General features: G+C 37.7%; 1 protein-coding gene across 1 annotated transcript in view; it reads left to right on the forward strand.

Annotated features, from left to right (window-relative positions):
• Positions 1-222: 222 nt before the first annotated feature.
• The window catches only part of LOC128380223 (endophilin-B2-like), a 30,333-nt gene continuing 10,047 nt past the window's right edge, over positions 223-20,508 (forward strand). Inside the window, exons 1-7 of the mRNA XM_053339952.1 lie at positions 223-308; positions 3,232-3,373; positions 5,223-5,351; positions 7,107-7,240; positions 7,397-7,489; positions 10,667-10,729; positions 18,806-18,895. Coding sequence (XP_053195927.1) covers positions 225-308; positions 3,232-3,373; positions 5,223-5,351; positions 7,107-7,240; positions 7,397-7,489; positions 10,667-10,729; positions 18,806-18,895 — 735 coding nt within the window. The 5' untranslated portion in view covers positions 223-224. The remainder of the gene's footprint in view (positions 309-3,231; positions 3,374-5,222; positions 5,352-7,106; positions 7,241-7,396; positions 7,490-10,666; positions 10,730-18,805; positions 18,896-20,508) is intronic.

Consider the following 20,508-nt stretch of genomic DNA (forward strand, 5'->3'; position numbering starts at 1 on the left):
TGTGTGTGTGTAATCAGAGGTCATAGTGGAGGTACAGTACATGCTTCAGGCTGTCAGAGGAAGCCTGCAGACCGGTGCTGTGGTCTCTTTAACGGCAGGGCGGAGGGCAGATTTCCGATCGTGCATGAAGAGGATTACGGCTTCAGTCCTGCGTCTGCTGCTACATCATCTCAGCTGATCGGAGGATTCCCTCTGCAGGGAAACAAACAAGCCTTCCAGCCTGTATGCTCAGTTCAGAGCCCGCCATGGACTTCAACGTGAAAAAACTGGCTTCTGATGCGGGTCTCTTCTTCACCCGGGCAGTGCAGGTAACACATACATTAATAATTTGCTTTTTTTCTCCTCCCAACACATCTCTGCAGCAGGTCGAGGAGCCTCCACTATTATCCTGATGGATTCACCGTCATGCTTTAAGTGAATCGTACGTGGATGAAACGTGTCTGCAGGCCATGAGACTCGATCTAATAAACAGATTGTGTTGATCGAAGTTATATCAGTGGATATAAAGACACATATTTTGCCGCGTATTTTGAGGAGCACGATGAGCGCTGTAAGCCGATAAAGGTTTGTCAAGCCTGGATCCATTATTGATGGCTGTGGGGAGTGTGTGTCATCCGTGTGGCAGCGACACACTCCCTGATCACTGCAAGTCAGCAACAAGAAGGCCTTATTAACACAACTGATTGATTGTATAACATAACATCTGTTTTTCACGCCTCATTTTTTTTACCTCCAGCTCTGATAGCTGCCGATGTGGCACCAGACTCCCTTGAGAAAACGGTCAATTTAACGAATTCTTGCGTAACACGCAATGCGTATAAGTTGTAGCACAAGACTGACTTGCTGCCATTAATGAGAGGAGATCAAGTTGAGAATTCGGCATACGTATAACACACGAATAAGTATTCATTTCAGCGACGTAGTGAATTTTGTGATATTAGTCTGCACCTTTTTATATACGCATGAACGCTGGGAAGTAGCAGATTTTAAAATGAGATTGCTATATGTGTATATTGAATGAATGTACTACTTATAAATTGTAACTCATTTGATCAGAGCTGAAACAGGATTATAGTGATAAAAAAATATAAATGAAATGACAAATGACAGTGCCGCAAGGTAGGTGTGCTCACAGATGGCCTTTAAGGGAGCTTGTTGATTTGAATGCAAGAGAAGATATGCTGAGTTTCTGTGTTGCACCAGTGTTTACCAGCTAGTGTTTCAGCTACTTCATTGCACTTGATTCAGGAATGCAACAAGTTCAGTTCAGATTTTTTTTGGAGGCTGTCAAAAAGCACTAACACAGGAAACTAGTGACAGCAGAGGAAGTAGTCTGAGGGAGCAAAGCAACAGATAACAACTCTGTTCTAATTCTAAATCACTTCTGGAATTAACCTTGACAGTGTTATACTGTATATTTGCCTTTTTTAACCACTTCCATACACTCTAGAATGATCTAGCAGGGCAGGATGAACCTGCTCAGGGGGTCAAACATTAGCCGTGGGCCCCTATTGACCCTCCAGTTCCTCCCATTTTCCTTGCATTGTTCATATATCCTGTCGCCTCTAAAGAGCAATTTATCTTCAAGTGAAAATCTTGTTTTCTTAGACCTCTGGTGCTTTTATTCTCACCTCACTGCAGTGATGTAGAGGTGTACATTACTTCAGGACATGTCAGTGCACTGTGCCATCACTGTGCGTGTGTGTGTGTGTGTGTGTGTGTGGGGGGGGGGTGTAACAGGTGCAGCTGAAGCAGCGCTGTAGACTTTGACACAGAGCCGCTCTGCAATGCAGTGAGCCTCAGGGCCTTTATTTCAGTTGATGTTGTATTTAAGTGCATTTTACCAAATTCATTTAACTCTTCTTCATCCACTGTCCCACTAAGTGAAATCAAATGGACCAATTGTGATTTTCAGCCCCCCATGATGAATTTGGACATAAGGTTTTTAAGGATTTATTACGCTGCTGGGCTTACTGACTATAGGTGGAAATATATCATGTTTTAAGAGATTAATTGAAAGTCTTTTTATTCTATTTGTTTTGATGTTTTAAATTTTACATTATTTTATTATTATCATTCTATAGTTTTATCTTCTTATCTTATTTAATTTGTCTGTTTTTTGTCTTTTCATCTCTATTTTCCCCTATAGTTTTAGTCCAGCTTTTATTAAACTTTATATTTTATTTTGTTGTTTTAATACATTTTAACCACGTTTTTACTCTTACTTTAATTATTTTATTTATTTACTTATCTTTTTACTTATTTTATTTAAATTCTCTAAATTCTTATTTTCTCTTGCGTGCATTGGTCTCAAAATGTGTCTCCTTTAATTTGTTCTTTTTTAAAATTCCTTTTCTTTATGTTGTCACATGTTCTGTCTTATTATCAGCTTGTCAATCAACTAATTGGCAAGAGGCATTATTTTTTAGAATGACCACAATAACTGAAAAGAGCACAGTCTATTATATTCCATGTAACTGCTCAGAGCTCCAGCAGTCTGTGAAAGTTTACATAGAGCATCGTATGAGTAGAACAGTGGTGCTAAAAGGTTAATCATGTTACCACAAACTAATTATGGGGTCCCTTGAGGGTCTGTGCTGGGGCCTTGCACAGACAGACAGCGCCTGTCTCCTTCCGAATAGTTTATTTAAGAACTGAGAAGATGTGACATTTCACTCCATCTCATCCACATAGCTGTTATCAGTCAGCTGCTGTTATATGACAGAGATGATGAATTCCTCAGTCATCTGTCTGCTGCCTCCTGTCAGTCAGACCTGGCAACCGCTGAAGAAAATGAAAAAATCTCAAACGGCTCAGCCTGATATCACAGATGGTGTTTTTTTGTTTTTTTTTGCCTTCAGACTTTGCTGACAGCAGAAGTGGGTGTTCTCATAATTTATTACACAGTTCAGATGCTTTAGTTAATTGCTACTGGCATAAAATAAGTAGATGTTAGAAATGAAATGGACTGTGGTTACTGCCGTGGGTTTGTGTACATGAGGATTACACAATGTCTATATATATATATGTATATATATAGTCTAACATTGTACTGTTAAAATGTCTACATGTTCCCCAAATGTCCCTTTAAGTGTATGCATGTCTACATATATACTGTACACAGCTCAAATAGTCATTTATTCACTTATTTAAATAACATGTAGCCTGTTCTGATATTTAGTTTTCCGTGATCGTAGTCATGTGACTCAGGGTTCTGACTCTGCCTCCTAGTTCACTGAGGAGAAGCTGGGCCAGGCCGAGAAGACCGAGCTGGATCCTCACTTAGAGAACCTGATCACTCGGGCCGACTGCACCAAGAACTGGACTGAAAAGATCTTAAGACAAACAGAGGTGCTGCTGCAGCCCAACCCAAGTAAGTCCTTCTCAGTGACCTCCACACACAGTCATTACTCTGTATGGAGTCCCAAGAGCGGTAAATGCTTTCTGATGAGTTAGTAGAATAATTGAATAGGGAAGAAAAATAATGTAAAACTTGTAAAAATTGTTATTTTAATGTTGTTATTTAACATGATTGGAAAAGATACTTTTAAAAACCTTTTGGCTTCTTTTTTGTATGTAAAGTGTCTTTTGGTTACTTTTGGGTTTGCACAATAACTACTTATCTGTTAGACGATATATTGTCTCATAAATAATCGCGATAAACGATATTATTGTCATTTTAAGATCATTTTATATCACTGATATAATGATAATATAATAACAAAAAATGATCAGGGTCATGTCCATGTATCATATGATAAGTCCATATATAGACATGATGATGCTGATAATTATGTTATTGTATGATAAGTTGATAATTAATGTGACAGGTCTACTTAAAATTGAATGTATGTCTTTCATTCATTTGATTCAATAAGTCTAACATAAGTTAACATTCAAGAATCATGCTCCATTACATAATACGTAATATGTATCACGTTTTACATTTAGCCTAAGCCACTTTCAGTTTTCTTTTATTTATATTCTTTTTCTTTTCTTTTTTCTTTTATACATTTAAAAAGAGAAAAACAAAATAAAAGATATAAGCAAGAAGCGACAAAATAAAAATATAAAAGCAAGACAATGAAACATTCCATATCGTAAGGCAAAAAATAATATTTGTCACTTCTGGGGTTCCATACATTTGTTTTAAACACATAGGAGGCAAACATCTTTTAAAGTCAAGTATGTATAACTTGTCTTAAAAGCTGCTTTTATTGTTTTAGACGTTTTAAATCAGTCTGTGAGCTTTGGAACATAATTTCACATATTCAGCATTTATCATTTTGCCAACTATGCGCACATTTTTAAAACACTGACAAACAGAGACCTGACCTGCAGCCTTTACAATGACATTTAGTGAAGCTCATATTCCCACATGTATTTTTAATAAACATCTGGTTGTGATGTATAACTGTTAATTTGTGTATTTTTGAACCCTGCATGCTCCAGTTGACCACACAGGTAAGTCTTTGCCTCATTTAACAACAAGCTAGATAGATGATTGTTATGTATCACATGTTGACTGAAACACAGATGATTCCATGCAGACAGGTGTTGAATTACTAATGAATGACTGGGCAGAAAGACACCTGGCAGCACTTGTTTGATTGGATAGTCATTTTAGAGCCGTTTTAGTGTCAGCATGTACACTGACAATAGAATACTGAATACTGAGGAAGAAGCCTGCACTAAAGACACTCATACAAATATAGTTGTGACTTTTATCTGTTTGATATGGACGCTGGTGATCAATATGTTAAAGCTTCATTAGAGCAGATGTGGTTGGTTATTACAATAAAGACAACAAAGGCTCTGAGCTCATTTTTAATGCTGCTAAATTTTATTAGCATTACTTTATATTATTTGAAAGATGGCAGCAATTTGATGGACTCCACCTGCATGTACTATAGTGTTTTTGTGTGTCTCATACATTTTGCCTGAGTGCTGGATAATATGGACATATTTCTATATACTGTACAGTGCTTACTTCACTCTTAATCCTCATAAATATACAAAATATTGTATTATACAGCAAAATGTGGTAACTTTGGGAAAATTGCATTAACTCAAATATTGTCAATCTCTCAAAAAAAAAGCTTTAGTAATAAAAAAATATATGATTAATTTAACCTTTCTGTTTCCTATTTGGTGTACATACAAACGTTCTTCAATCAGGCACAACCCGGTTCTCATTGTTTTTTTTATCACCTGTTCTCCAGGCGCTCGAATAGAGGAGTTCATCTATGACAAGCTGGAGAAGAGGCTTCCATCCAAGGCGACCAACGCAGAGCTGCTGGGCCAGTACATGCTGGAAGCTGCCAATGAATTTGGTCCAGGGACACCATACGGTCAGTGGAGGCGTCACTGATACTGATATCGTTGCAGCTACATGATGACACTTAGAGCTCGTTGTCTGCAGCCATTATGCTTTATACCACAGTTATGGGACTGGAGATACAATTCTGAACAGCTCTCTAACTGCTGTCAATAATAGTTAAAAAGTCAAAGAACTGACCTTTGATGATTATATACTAAAAGAGAAAGTCTGAGGTTACAGAACTTATATTCATCTGAGCACATTTGTCAATTCTCAGTCATTGATTTGTATTAGTTTTATTCTTCAACAGTGCAACATATTTCAGAGTGCCATATGTCCTGAAGGCATAACCCAGCGTATGACAGATAACTGATGATCCTGCATTTTCTTTTGAGTGCAGCCATCATCTGATCATTTATCGTTTGTGTCAGAAGAACCTCGGGGCAATAAAAAAATGAGGCAGTGGGTCGCATTCCTTTTGATGTAATTATGATCTGCAGTCCACACACACACACACACACACACACACACACACACACACACATACACACACATACACAGAGAGAGAGAGAGAGCCCAGAGCACATTTATACATCATCTGCTGCTCTGGCTATTCTGTTTAGCAATAACAAATCAATCACATTAGTTTATTACATAACATTTGCTGTTCTTCTTAATAATCTCCAGAGGATGATCCCCCTCACCTCTCTAAAATGTAGCCTTGTTAATAAGAAATATGCAAATCTAATGAAATGTACCGAACATATTCATGCTGCCACTCTTTTTTAAATTTTTGTTTAGTCTCATGATACCAGACATCAGAGAGCTCTGGGATTTCTAAATGCTGCGGTAGTTGTTTGAACGGCTGTGAGAACCACAGCTAATAAACCAGCTCTCCTCCAGTTCTCCTCCATAATGAATGGCATGTCACCACTGCAGTATGGAGGGGCCGCCCGTTTTTGGGTTGGTTCTGCAATGCAGGGTTTTTAAAAACTGTCAATTGCTTCAATTTTTTGCCTTCATTACTAGACAGTCAGTAGCATAGAGGCCAACAGGAAAGGGGTATGACATGCAACAAAGGTCGCTTGCCAGACTAGAACCCGGGACGTTGCAGGTATGTATAGGGCTGGGTATTGGTACTCTATACCTTTTTAAGGTATCGACGATCGATTCTTTTTGCATCCAGAGCTAGAAAATATAACTATTTGTATGGACTTGCTTACAGCCAATCAATGCAAGCGTTCTTCAATATGACATGTGATTGGCCCAATGCCACAGCAGCTACAACCTGTCTGTGGTGGTCAAGACGCAATTTCATGCTTCTATTCACATGATGGGTATGGAATGAAGTACTCAGTTGGTATCAGTATCACTTTAAGGGTACCTGGATTGGTACTGGTATCGTAATGTTTTAAACGATGTCCAGCCCTAGGTATGAAGCATGTGCTGAAATCACTTGGTGATGGGGCGCTCTGTTTCTACAAGATTGTCCTCGGTTTCTATGAGTGAAGCATTTAGAGATCTGTGAGTCTTCATTTAAAGAGGGTGTTGAATACCAGCAATTACAATCTCAGTATTTTAGAGCCTAAATTTCTCCTGTTTCCCAGTAAAAATCACTGCAGGAACTCAGGATTGTTGGCATGTGTGTTCATGCACCGAAGTAAAATGTATGTACTGAAACAAAGATGCCTTCTCTAAACATCATTAGCCTCCATGCAACTGTTGTACTCCTTTAATCCTCTTTCTGTTCACGTGTGTAATTCCAGTATGACTGTGTGTATTTCAGGTAGTACCATGATCACAGTAGGAGAGTACCAAAAGAGACTGGGAGGAGCCGAACGTGAGTTCCTCCAAACTTCGGCTGCCACATTCCTCACTCCTCTACGTAACTTCCTGGAGGGAGACTGGAGGACCATATCTGTAAGTCTGCAAGTTTTTGGTGCTTATGAAGTTCATATCAACACATGGTGCTGATTGCACAGTGTGTAATTGTGCAGCTAGCTGGATACAAACCAAGTGTTGGAGAGTTAATTTCCTGCAGCGGTTTCCTGATCGAATCCATCTTATCCTCTGTAGAAAGAGAGGCGACTTCTAGAGAATCGACGACTGGATCTTGACATCTGCAAAGCACGCCTGAAAAAAGCCAAGCAGGCAGAAGCCAAAGCAGCGGTGAGTTTTGTCTTCACTATTGGTTGGCCTCACTTTACAGCAGCCAGGCAACATTACTTATGCTGATTAACCAGTAGGTGTCACTATAACATTGACAGTTACTGTTACGTCTAAAGTTGACATGGTGAACTTGTTAGCAAAAATGTACCCATTTATATACCCATCAGACAACATCAGCAACATTAGGCTTCATTTGGACTCATGTCTCTGGCCACCTGTCAAATGTAATGTTAGTCTCCTGAGGGAAATATCTGGCTCTTTAGTTCCTGAATGTTCCACTCTTACATTCTCTGTCTGCTGGGCAGCTGCTAGATGAGAACACAGAGAATGACCCAAAATGAAACAAAAACGAGCAGAAAGTTGCTTAAAAGCTCAGTAGAGTTGAGGATAACTGAGTTGAATGGTAATTCACTTCCATTTGATGGCAGTTGAATCAATTGTTGGACCCCATGAAGTTTGAATACACGGCTAACAGGTCTGTGAATGACACAATCAGTGTGAGGCTGCACTTCATCCTCCAGCATGTGGACAGTCAGGAGTCCTATGCCAGGATCCTGTTCATTGTCTTTAGTTCAGCATTTAACACTAACTTCCACTTTAACATTGTGGAGCAGCCATAATAATGCATAATAGCCTGAAGCTAAAGACCAGGAGCACCGCAGTCACAGCTATGGAGTGATTTAAGTTCCTCAGCACCACCATCTCCATAGATCTTGAATGAGACACTAACATAAACTGTATAACCAAGAAGGAGTTCAACCTGCTGCAGTTCTACACATTGAGTCCATCCTCACATTATTCATCACTGTTTGGTACAGTGCAGCCACCAAACAGGATGTTTCATTTTTATTATTACCTTACTTTAGATCTATTTTTCTCCTCTACATGTTGTGAGTGTTAGAGCTAAACATCAAGACACATTTCTTGTATACTACATACTTGGCTAATAAACAGATTCTGATTTAGTTAGTAACTAGATTGTTAAATCTATCTATCTATCTGGCTAACTAGCTAGCTGCTTAACATACAGTAGTGGAGCATACAGTAGTTAAAGAGCCAAATATTTCCAGATATTTAACAATAAGTCAGGTGTCTAGACCTTTCTTATATACAAGTCTATGGTCTAGACACAAAACTCTAATGGGATGATAATGTTGCTCTTTGTCTGCTGGATGTGGATGTGCTAGAGGCAATAATCCAGGTATGGCAGTGGCTAAATATAACAACTTAATTGATGTTTTTCTGCCCCCTAATGGCCACAATTTGGTTAATCCAGTTTCAAAGTAGACAAAATCTCAAATACTATAAAGCAAGTAATATCACAAGTGTTTAGATGGATTAGTGAGAAGTATACAGTTTAGATTTAGCACCAAACACACATTTAGCTACAGTATGTTCATGTCAGATTAAGAATTTTAGAAGAACTTGTCCAGTCATTTTGTTCCTCATGTATTGCACTAAGTGGGGTTGCTTCTTCAGATAGCATGGCTGCATTAACTGAATTAACTCTTTCAAAGCTTTTTCAGCTGTCCTGCTGGCTGCCATGTATCATGTATCAGACTGTGCCTGTTGCCTGTATCTCAAACTCACCAAAATAACCTTTGTAAAAGTCTTTAAAGTGCTGACTATGAGACACTTTGTTGGAAGCCATCACACATTGACACCAGAACAGCACTGTTTCATTGGTGCACATGGTTACTAATATAGAGAATAGTCCTTTTTTCGTTGTTACATGCTACATTAAAGGGGACATATTATGCTTTTTCTGATTTTCTGCTGAATGTTAAACTTGGTTAAAATTCCAAAAACCTGGGGTTAACATCTGTAAAAATGCTCCTTGCAAGTCAAAAGCCAGGGCTCCAACATGCCCGATGCTTTGTCTGTGAAGTTTTTTTCTACCTTGCAGACAAGCTGACTTCCATGTATCAGGCATGTGCATAATGTGCCGTCTGTTCTGTCGTCCTGGTTGCTGAGATTGAACCAAGGGTTCTCTACTTGCATATTTCGGAACGGATTCTGGCTCAAACATGTACAGTTGTATTTGAGACATTTTGAGTAAAGAACAAGAAGAAGTAGTGAAATCCAGTTTGGGCTCATTCGGAGGGAAGCCTTAAAGAGACAGGAGCCAAAGGACAGAGGCTGAACTGTAAGGGTTTGCATAAACAACCAATGTAAGATAAATAAGGAGTTTTCTGGTCTGTAAATAATTCAAAGATATTTCAGTAGAGCCCCAGAATATAAATATAGACCTGAAAATGCGCATAACATGTCCTCTTTAAGAACAGCAGTTAAAAGTATTAGTATCACCTAAGTAGACAAGTTTATTGGTCAAGATGACAAAATCTGCAAGGCAACGCAAATATCAATGATGTTTGTTTAGTTGACACCTGCTGTAGATACAGTAGAGGAACAGCAGGGGGCAACCTCGCACCAGGATTTTGACTTAACTTACAGTACAGATCCTGTTGTGATTCAAATTAAAAGTGTGGAGGAGAAGTTTTCAGAAGAAATCAAGGACACTGACATCATCTAAATGCCTTTCTCTCTTTTCAAGGCTCATGACTCATCAGTTTAATTCAGCTTTTTTTGTCTAGACAACTCACACTAATTGTTACTAATAGTTCTTATTCATGGCAGTACATGTATTTACAGTAAATATCCTAAATCAAACCTGCACTATCCAGCAGACCTTAGCCAAGAAAACCTTATTTACTTAATATAATGGTAGAGATAGCACAAAAAAGATGGAGCAGATCCATCTACACATGAAGGAAAACTGACTCCACCTGTTTGTTGCTTTAAAAGCCATCAATGAATAATTCACAGTGACGATGTACTGCCTGGTCACCAGCTTGGCTCCAACACACCTCTGAGTTAACACACCTCTGAGCACTTTGTACAAGAGGCCATTAAAGGTCATCCTTAAATTGAATTATCCTTTTGAATACTTCCAACTAAATCTTTTCAACTAATTTGAAATCACACCACACTCCAACACATATCTACACTATCTTGCTGCTAAATGGTCTGCACTTGTGTTGCTTCCGCTCTGTTTTCTTTATGCTGCTTTGCTTTTGGCTAACTACTTTTGGTGGGTTTTTTTACTGCTCAATGATTGTAAATGCATGACTGTGCCAATGTTTGTCCCCCTATACCCCTCCCTGCTCTTGTTCGTAGGCTGCACCTGATTTTCAGGAGACAAGGCCTCGAAATTATGTTCTTTCTGCCAGTGCATCAGCGGTAAGAGTCCCGAGCAAAACAAATGGCACACACAGGGTCTATATCACTGAACAGTGGCTACGGTCATATGTTAATAGGTATACAGCTCAATCTGCTGTCCAGCATTAGCACTGATACCAATTACCAACTGAATGTTAAAGTATAAGTCAGATGGTGTTCTTAATTGTCTTTATTGCCAAAAAAAAGACCAAAACCAATAATGAGTGAATCCTAATAACCAGTACTGTGATACATTGTATTCCTCTATGCTCCACTGTAGCTCAAAACACATGAGTGAACAACAATGACGTGAACTGAAGTTTGTTTTCACTCTCTATCCCACGCACAAATCCAATGAGTAATGTTTAAAATTGTAGTGAAAGCAGCTGTAAAAGCAGGATATGACTATGCCTTTTTTTTTAAGAAGACAAAGAAAGAAAAACATGTTGATGGCAAAGACTACACATTTATGGTTTTGGTCTGCATTCATAACCTTTAAGTAAAGAATTCCAAAACTTGTGTTTCTCCACAAGTCTCTTCCACAATTATGTCTCCTCAACGCTCAATAGTGCAACAGTCAACACATTTTTGGCAATAACAGACTTTTTTCTGAAGGCCCTCTCTACAGAAATAATGATGTTTCATGCAGACAATGTAACCACCGGAGTTCAAATTCAGGCAGTGATTTGAGTTTAACCCTCCTGTTGTCTTCCTGTCATCCATGCAACTTTGTTCTTCTAGGGTTAAAATTGACCTGGTCTGGTATGACCCAGTTCTGTGTTAGACCTTTTTAGCCAACTTCATTCTAACTTATTACCACAGGTTTTAAACATATGATTGGAGATTATGGTCCAAAGGCCTCATTTAAAGAAACAATGCCTAATTTTTAAAAAAGCTTTATTTTGGGGGCATTTTTGCCTTTATTTCACAGTACATGGAGTTGGGGCCGACAGGAAATAGGGAGAAAGAGAGGCAAATCCATTATGTGGCATGCGCGGTAACTACTCAACTACCAAGGCGCTCGCCAATTCCTAATTCTTGAGTTAACACCCAATACACAGAAATAGCATGGTTGACTGGAAGACAACAGGAAGGCTGAGAAACAAAGTCATAGCTTTGACTCATCAATCAGTCGTATGGATACTGACCCTTCCAATGATTTCATACGTAAAAGTGTGCCTCTGTATTTAAGCAGCTTTAAATCACACATGATATAAATATAGTTTGATAGTAAAGGATGCAAATGTGCTGAATTTGTAACACTTGAACAAATTGGGGCATGCAAGTGTGCAGCATCAATGTGAAACTTGTGACCTGAGCATGTTTCAGCATGTTTCATTTTTCTCATTGTTGTTGGAATCCTTTGAATGTCTTTAAGTGACACCATGGCGAAACCCTTAACAGTTACAGTCACGTAGCTCCAAGTCAAGTAAAGAATTTCTATCCATTTGTCACCAAGCATCAACAGAGCTGTTCCTGTGTCAGTAGCAGCGGCATGTGAGTGGGTGTGAGTAAATGGAAACGTGTTGATATTGTACATGTTGCAGTGACTAACCTCTTCAGTTTATTAGACCATCGTTTATAGCATTATAAAATGAAATGAGGCAGATTTGTCACAAAACGTTGAGCTTTTAGTTTATTAAAATGCTTTGAGCTGTAGAAATCTTCCCTTATATTGAACTGTACTTAAACCTCAGATGCAGTAAACTCTACTTGAATTTAGTTGATCTTTGAGGAAACAGTAAGTGAGTTTCGACTAGACCGCAGGTGCTGTTTAAACCACAGCTTCGGTTGTGGGTTTCAGAGATGAGGGGAAGAGATTTCAAACCACAGCAAGAGCCACAACAGCCTCAAACCTCAGAACAGAATGAAACCTCTTCTCAGAGAGTGAAATTCTAGACAGCAAATCAGTGTTTTCTGTGTCACTGTTACGTTATCCTCATAGTTCATGCTTTTTTTCTTCTAAAAGGCCCTCTAACATCGGCCCTTCTGTATGTCAAACACAGCTTTGTAGAGTTTAAAGTCTGTGTAAAGTAAGAATAAATATGTGTTCTGAGTTTGACATACCACAGAAAAGTGTGTTGTTAACCACCCTGCCAAATTTGAATGATTAAAAAAATCAAATATCCAAATAATAACCCAAATATATGAAATTAGGCTTCAAAGTTGTGTAAAAATCAGCCTCTTTCTCTCCCTGCTTTCTCTCTGCTCCCAAACACTGTGGGTGTGGTCGCTGAGTTCGCTGAAACCCCGCCCCCTACCACGTGTCACCTGTCAATCAAAGTCACCACCTATACCAGAAACATGGACACTATGTCTGAGAGCTTTCTGCTGCTAACTCAGCTGCTAGCTCGGCAGCTAACTCAGCTAACTGGCTAACTTTAGACTGTAGTAGTAGTAGTAGTGTGTGCTTAATGTATTTATACCTCTACAGCAGCAGGGGTGGGTTTATGATTTTCAGACCCGCCCACTAAATCCTGAACACAGAAATGTTGAAACACAGTTTGTGAAGCCTAGCTCCACAATTCAAATCTAAATGGTTGAAATGCTTTTTACACATTTTTTAGAAATACATTTATGACCTATTTAATGTGTTTAGAAGAAAATGTCTGAATTCACTTTACACAGTCTTTAAGCGTGTTGACTTGTGATTTCAGTCGATGTGTCTTTGTGTTGGCTGTGTGACTGAAAGCAGCTGCAGAGCGGCTGGGAGAGCTGGGATGTGGAGACGGAGACCAGTGTGTCAGAGCAGACGAAGGTTGTAAAACGGTCAAAGAAGAAAAACGAAAACTAGTTTTTGTGCTGTTTTAGATTAGTGGATTACATAGTGGTAGGATCATGTTTTAATCAGTCTCCAGTAAATTAGTGTGTGTGTTTCCTGTTTCTCAACCTCTTGTCCCACCTGATAAATAAAAACCTCGTACTCATTGTCATTTGTAGTCTGTAGGTTGGAAAACGAATATGGAGGCACACGAGGGACACATTCACTGCAAACAATGCCACGAAATGTTCATCATCAAAGGAAACGAGTGATGAGAGCAGACAAAGCTTTACTAAAATCACCTTTTGACATTAACAGACATTCCAGCTAATTTCCTGAGTTAGGTGTTTCAGGTGTAGCCCTGTTTAATGTGTTTTTTACCGTGTTGTATTTCCTTGTAAATTCTTGAATGTTTGTGTACTTGACTCAACCCACTATCCCACTTCAGTTTATTATGTGACCTTTATAACACCCTTACACATTCTTGAGAAATGCCACAAGCCAAAAACACACAGTACAGTCACGATAAAAAGGGGAAGAAAGCATAAAATGAAAGGCAAGAAAATGTCACATCCATGAAATGTTCATCATAAAAGGACATGAGTAATGAGACCAGATAAATAGCCTTTTTATGTTATGATTATTATTTTGAGTCATACATATCTGACCTTTTGTAAGAACCATGCTGTTTCTTGAAAAATTACAAAAAAAACAAATGCAAGATAAAAGGGAAAAACTGCAAAATAAGGCTGAAGTTTATTTTATTTAGACAAACCTGTGACTTAATATTCCTCTATTTCAAGTATGTTTTATGGGAAAGAAAAGGTCAAATGCAGTTCAGAGCAGAGCAGTGGCAAACAGCAACACGTCACTGAAGGGGCTGTGGCTCAGGCGGTAGAGCGCTCATCCACCAATTCGAAGATTGGAGGTTCGATTCCCGGCTCCTCCAGCCTACGTGTCGGTGTCCTTGGGCAAGGCACTTAACCCCAAAATTGCTCCCGTTGCTGTGCCAACGGTGTATGTATGAAATTCCCTGATGAGTAGGTTGGCACCCTGCATGGTAGCCCCTGCCATCAGTTCATGAAAGTGTGTGAATGGGTGAATGAGATGTAATGTAAAGCGCTTTGAGTGGTCGTAAAGACTAGAAAGGCGCTATATAAGCACAGTCCATGAAGTATATAAAATCATGATCATAAAGCTAAGTTAATGTGCTGTAAAGAAAATAACAGATGATTTTTGTCATTAATCTTCATGTCCAGTTTTAAAAGTCATTGTCATTGACGTCCTGTGATGTTAAAGAAAAGCCCTGCTTCTGCTTATATTTCATTTAAGCATTTATGTATTGATTGACCGTACACATCTATCAACGTATTAGTTCACAATGTGAATGTGTCAGAGTTAACCAAGAGGCTAGTTTCCATCTGTAGTCATCTCAGGTCAACAACTTAGCCAAGTACACTAAAAAAAGAAGAATATTAAAATAAACATTACATTTAGAACTATAAAAAGCACACCATTGATACGGCTGCAGCTCTGAACAGGTCCTTGTTTGTTTGAACATGTAGAAAAATTTAAAATACGTACAAGAATGCAAGTATACATTACATCATCACTGCCAGACTGAGAACATAGCTTTATAATAAAATAAAGTTAAACACAAACAGTCAAATGGCTGTCATTTATCTATTATATGATCATGAAAACATATTTATTGGACTTAAGTAGGACAGTACTGGTTAGTTAAAAGAAGTGATTTCAAGGCTCTTATAAACTGCTGTGGGGACAAGTTCACAAAATGTGAGGGTCATACATCCCATATTTTGGACCCTCTGTATAAAATACTAAACTGAGACAGTGAAGGATGGAAATAAGGAAGTCTCAGAAAACAAGAGCTCTGAGTGGAATGAGTGTGAAAATGATGTGAAAAAAAAGAGAAGGATCCTGAGTCAACCAACTTAAGAAACGGGCTGAGAAGAAGGTTTCCATGGACACAGCTTATTATTTGCAGTGCATGTTTTTTCAGACGGTAGATGGCCTGAGCTTGGTCTGATGATCACTCACCCAGACTATGTTGCAAAAGTTAATATGCAGATACATCATTCAATACTAATATTTTGGCTACCTTAGTGTTGATCAAGTGCTGGGTTTTTCCCAATATACAGACAGTCTGGGTCATTTTTTATGTATGGGGAGAGTGTTCCAAATATGTGACAGAAATGGGTGAGCATCCAAACATAGGTCTTTCTAAAAGGAACAACGCAGTCCCCTCTAAATGTGGACCTTATGGCTCTGGCAATGTCCATTCTGGCCATAAACTGGCTCAGTGGTGGAGGGGCAAGAAGACAAAAAAATGACTCTTTGATTGAACTTCAAAAAATCATGAAATGAATTTCCATATGATAAAATGGCTTTCTTTCAGCATTAAGGATTTCTGCTGGTCCAACTTAAGGTACTTAGGTTAAGTCAAATTCATTTATCAGGATTGAGTCAATTTATTTAGTGGGGTTGGGTCTGACTTCATTGAATAGGATTGAACCAACTCATTTTACAGTATTTGACAACACTAGTAAATTAAGTTAATCCAACATCAGTAAATGAAGTTCATCCATCCATCCATCCATCCATCCATCCATCCATCCATCCATCCATCCGTCCATCCGTCCATCTGTCCCGCTTATTCTACAGAGCATCACAGGGGTCTGAAGCCAATCCCAGCTGTCACTGGGTGAGAGGCAGGGTAGTGGACAGGTTTCCACTCCATCACAGGGCTCACATATAGTAGATAGACAAATATTCACACATACAGGACATTTAGAGTCTCCAATTAACCTAACACCTGCATGTTTTTGGTCTGTGGGAAGAAGCTGGAGAACCCTGAGAGAACCCACAAGGAGAACATATAAACTCCACACAGAAGTTGATCCAACACCAGTGAATGAAGTTGATCCAGCAGAATTGTTTATTGCTGAAAGAAAGCCATCTGATCACGTGTGACTGCCGAGATTTTAATGGTTATGTGCTGAGTCACTCAATTCACATGAGTGAATCTATTAAATGTTAGATTGTAGAATTTCATGTGAATACTACATGATTTAATCACGTTCATCATGGAACTTTTCACTTTAGTAAATGTAACAGCCGGTCAATTTCCAGTTTCCTTTTGAGTGTAGGATTTTAAAAACAAGGCAGGCATCACTGTATAGTCAGTAACATCAGATGCTGTTTAAGACTCTTAACCAGGATACTGTGCATGTATGAGACGTGATGTCCAGAGTCGATATGCAGCCTCCACATCTGGCCTGTGCTGTTATTTTATGATACATATAGTCCAAGTCTTAGCTTTAAAGCCAAATATTTGCTTAAAATTTCTGCTTTTAATCCATTTAGAGAGAATATATTAGAGGATTATGGCAAAAATGTCTAAGTGGTGTAAACATAAAAACTTTGTACCAAAAAAATTCAACTTGCTTAAAAACATTAAATTGTCAATAAAACACCATATCAACTAGTTTGGCATGATCTTACATTATAACTTTTATATTAAATAAAGCTAATGGAATACTATTGTTCTAAATATTACATTTCATCTGGAGAATCATGGAGATCAGGAACCATTTATATGTTTTAAATGAAATCATTATTAGTATAAGTCCACTTAATTCAGGCTTACTTTTGGTAAAAAAATGGTACAATTGTCATTTCAAATGATGTAAAACCAACAAGGCAAGGCAGTTTTATTTATATAGCGCATTTCATACACAATGGTAACTCAATGTGCTTTACATAAAACCGAAACATTAAAACATACAATTAACCCCCCCCCCCCCCATAATAAAAACAAAGTACAGAAACATAGAAAGACATACATAAAATGATAGAATTGAGCATTAAATATAAGATTGCAGCATAAAATAATAAATTAGCTTTAAAATCATTAAAAGGACATAGAGTGCAAATGAAAGATTAAAATGTAAAGTGCTTTAAAAGAGCTCAATCATAAGCTCAGGAGAAGAGAAATGTTTTTAATCTGGATTTAAAAATGATTTCAGTTCTGCTGCTAGTTTGTTCCAGTTGTGTAAAAGCTGCTTCACCATGTTTAGTTTGAACTCTGGGCTCAACTATCTGACCTGAGTCAGTAGACAAAAATACTAAATGTACATTCAACAAACCTGATGCTGCTTTTAAAACTAGTTTTAACATATTTTTGAGTTGCTCATCTTGCTGACCCTGATTTGTCACTGGCCCATAAACAGTTGGCTATATAATGGGAATAACTAAAATACATATGGAATCATAAAACATAATGAGGACATCCAAGTGAAAGTCTGGGAATGATGAGATTATTGTCTCTGTGCTGAGCTGCAGGAAAACACTGATCTTCTCAGATATCATAAAGAATGAGGCCAGAAATGTCCCAGTGTTGTGAATCATCTTTACAACCCTGAAGTCAGCAGTTCTAAAGCTTTATTCAATTATATTAACCCATACGTACTGTTCATATTCTGACCCTTTACAGTATGGAGCAGGTCATTTTGAGTTGAAGTATTCCCATTATAATTATTCCCTATACCTAATTTTTAACAACTGTATTTTGTATCCATAGATATCTTATCAGTATTTATTTTATAGAGCAAATAGTAGGGTCCTTAATAACCATTAAAACCAAGCAATCAGTCAATACTCACCCTGATACACAAAAAATAAATACATTTGAAATATTTCCATTTTTGTATATTCTGGATCATTTCAGGCTGAAAGAATGTCATTTTAGGATGTTTTCATTACTTTCAAAGGTCAATGATAGGTCAAAATGGGTCAAATTTGACCCAAAGTGTATGTTTGGGTTAATAAAATACACACCTCTCTTTAAAGCTGCTAATTATTATGTTAGGGTTAATAGAATACACACCTCTCATTAAAGCTGCTCATTTCATGGTAGACACTGTCACAGTAACAGTAACCTACATTCCCATTTCTGGGAATTCCCATTTCTGGGAATGTAGGAAACCTTTTCGCCACCCTTCCTTACCAGTACCTCATAGTTTCACTTTACCCAAAGATATATTTATGTCAACATAATTTAATATCTGGAATTCCTGACTGCTTTCTTTCCTGTTCTCATACTGCATTCCTCAGCTGCTGAGTGAGGAAGTGGACAAAGTGAGTTACCGTAAAATGTCGACTGTGTGTGTGTGTGTGTGTGTGTGTGTGTGTGTGTGTGTGTGTGTGTGTGTGTGTGTGTGTGTGTGTGTGTGTGTGTGTGTATAATCTGTATCAGACTGTGTTGTGTCTGAATGTTCACACAGCCTCCTGTCTGAATTCTTTCCCGTTTACAGGCAGAGCATGAGCTTCGTGTTGCTCAGACAGAGTTTGACAGACAAGCTGAAGTCACCAGACTGCTGTTAGAAGGCATCAGCAGTACACATGTGAGTCTGTGATGTCACTCATGTAACTTCCTCCTGTGAGCCTGTTAGTCACAATCACCAGACCATCTCTTCCATTCTAGCTAAGTAGAGGAAATGAACAACATGAGTCATGTCTTTGTGTTTTTGATACAGACATATTCATGCTCCCCAAACTCATTATCCTTTAATAAGTCTGACATTTACAGGGTATTACTGTAAATGACTGTACTTTAATATCATGTGATGCTACTTTCTACATATCAGAGAGAAATATTGTACTTTCTACTCCACTACATTTATTTAACAGCTTTAGTTACTTTTCATTGCAACATAACAACACATTGTTAAAGATGAAACCAAAAAACAGTGTGTAGTGGGCTCACATTTCAGATGTCTGAGTTGTTAACAGCTTTTTCCCTCTAAACTTCTCACATGCTTTCATTTCAATAAATGTTCAAATGATCCAATATTTCAGCAAAAATAATCAAAGATTAGAGAAAAAGTCCAAAAACTGAAAACACATTAGTTTTTTCTTCTTTCCTCTCCGATTAATCATCTCACCAGCCCTCACATTTATCTGCTGACACTTTGGAGGGGCCCCACCCCTAGGTTGGGAACCACTGGACTAAACCAGAGACATTATGACTAAACTAGCTAACTGTATAAAGTAGTGTAAACTAGCTAACTGTATATAAAGTAGTGTAAACTAGCTAACTGTAGCCTATATATAAGTAGGGTAAACTAGCTAACTGTATATAAAGTAGTGTAAACTAGCTAATTGTATATAAAGTAGTATAAACTAGCTAACTGTATATAAAGTAGTGTAAACTAGCTAACTGTATATAAAGTAGGGTAAACTAGCTAACTGTATATAAAGTAGTGTAAATTAGCTAACTGTATATAAAGTAGTGTAAATTAGCTAACTATATAAAGTAGGGTAAACTAGCTAACTGTATATAAAGTAGTGTAAATTAGCTAACTGTATATAAAGTAGGGTAAACTAGCTAACTGTATATAAAGTAGTGTAAATTAGCTAACTGTATATAAAGTAGTGTAAATTAGCTAACTGTATATAAAGTAAACTAGCTAACTGTAGGCCTATATTAAGTAGTGTAAACTAGCTAACTGTATATAAAGTAAACTAGCTAACTGTATATAAAGTAATATAAACTAGCTAACTGTATATAAAGTAGTGTAAATGAGCTAACTGTATATAAAGTAGTGTAAATGAGCTAACTGTATATTAAGTAGTGTAATAGCTAACTGTATATAAAGTAGTGTAAACTAGCTAACTGTATATAAAGTAGTGTAAATGAGCTAACTGTATATTAAGTAGTGTAATAGCTAACTGTATATAAAGTAGTGTAAACTAGCTAACTGTATATACAGTAGTGTAAACTAGCTAACTGTATATTAAGTAGTGTAAACTAGCTAACTGTATATATAAGTAGGGTAAACTAGCTAACTGTATATAAAGTAGTGTAAACTAGCTAATTGTATATAAAGTAGTATAAACTAGCTAACTGTATATAAAGTAGTGTAAACTAGCTAACTGTATATAAAGTAGGGTAAACTAGCTAACTGTATATAAAGTAGTGTAAATGAGCTAACTGTATATAAAGTAGTGTAAATGA

The sequence above is a fragment of the Scomber japonicus genome, chromosome 19 (assembly GCF_027409825.1).
Source record: "Scomber japonicus isolate fScoJap1 chromosome 19, fScoJap1.pri, whole genome shotgun sequence".
Classification (NCBI taxonomy): Eukaryota; Metazoa; Chordata; class Actinopteri; order Scombriformes; family Scombridae; genus Scomber; species Scomber japonicus.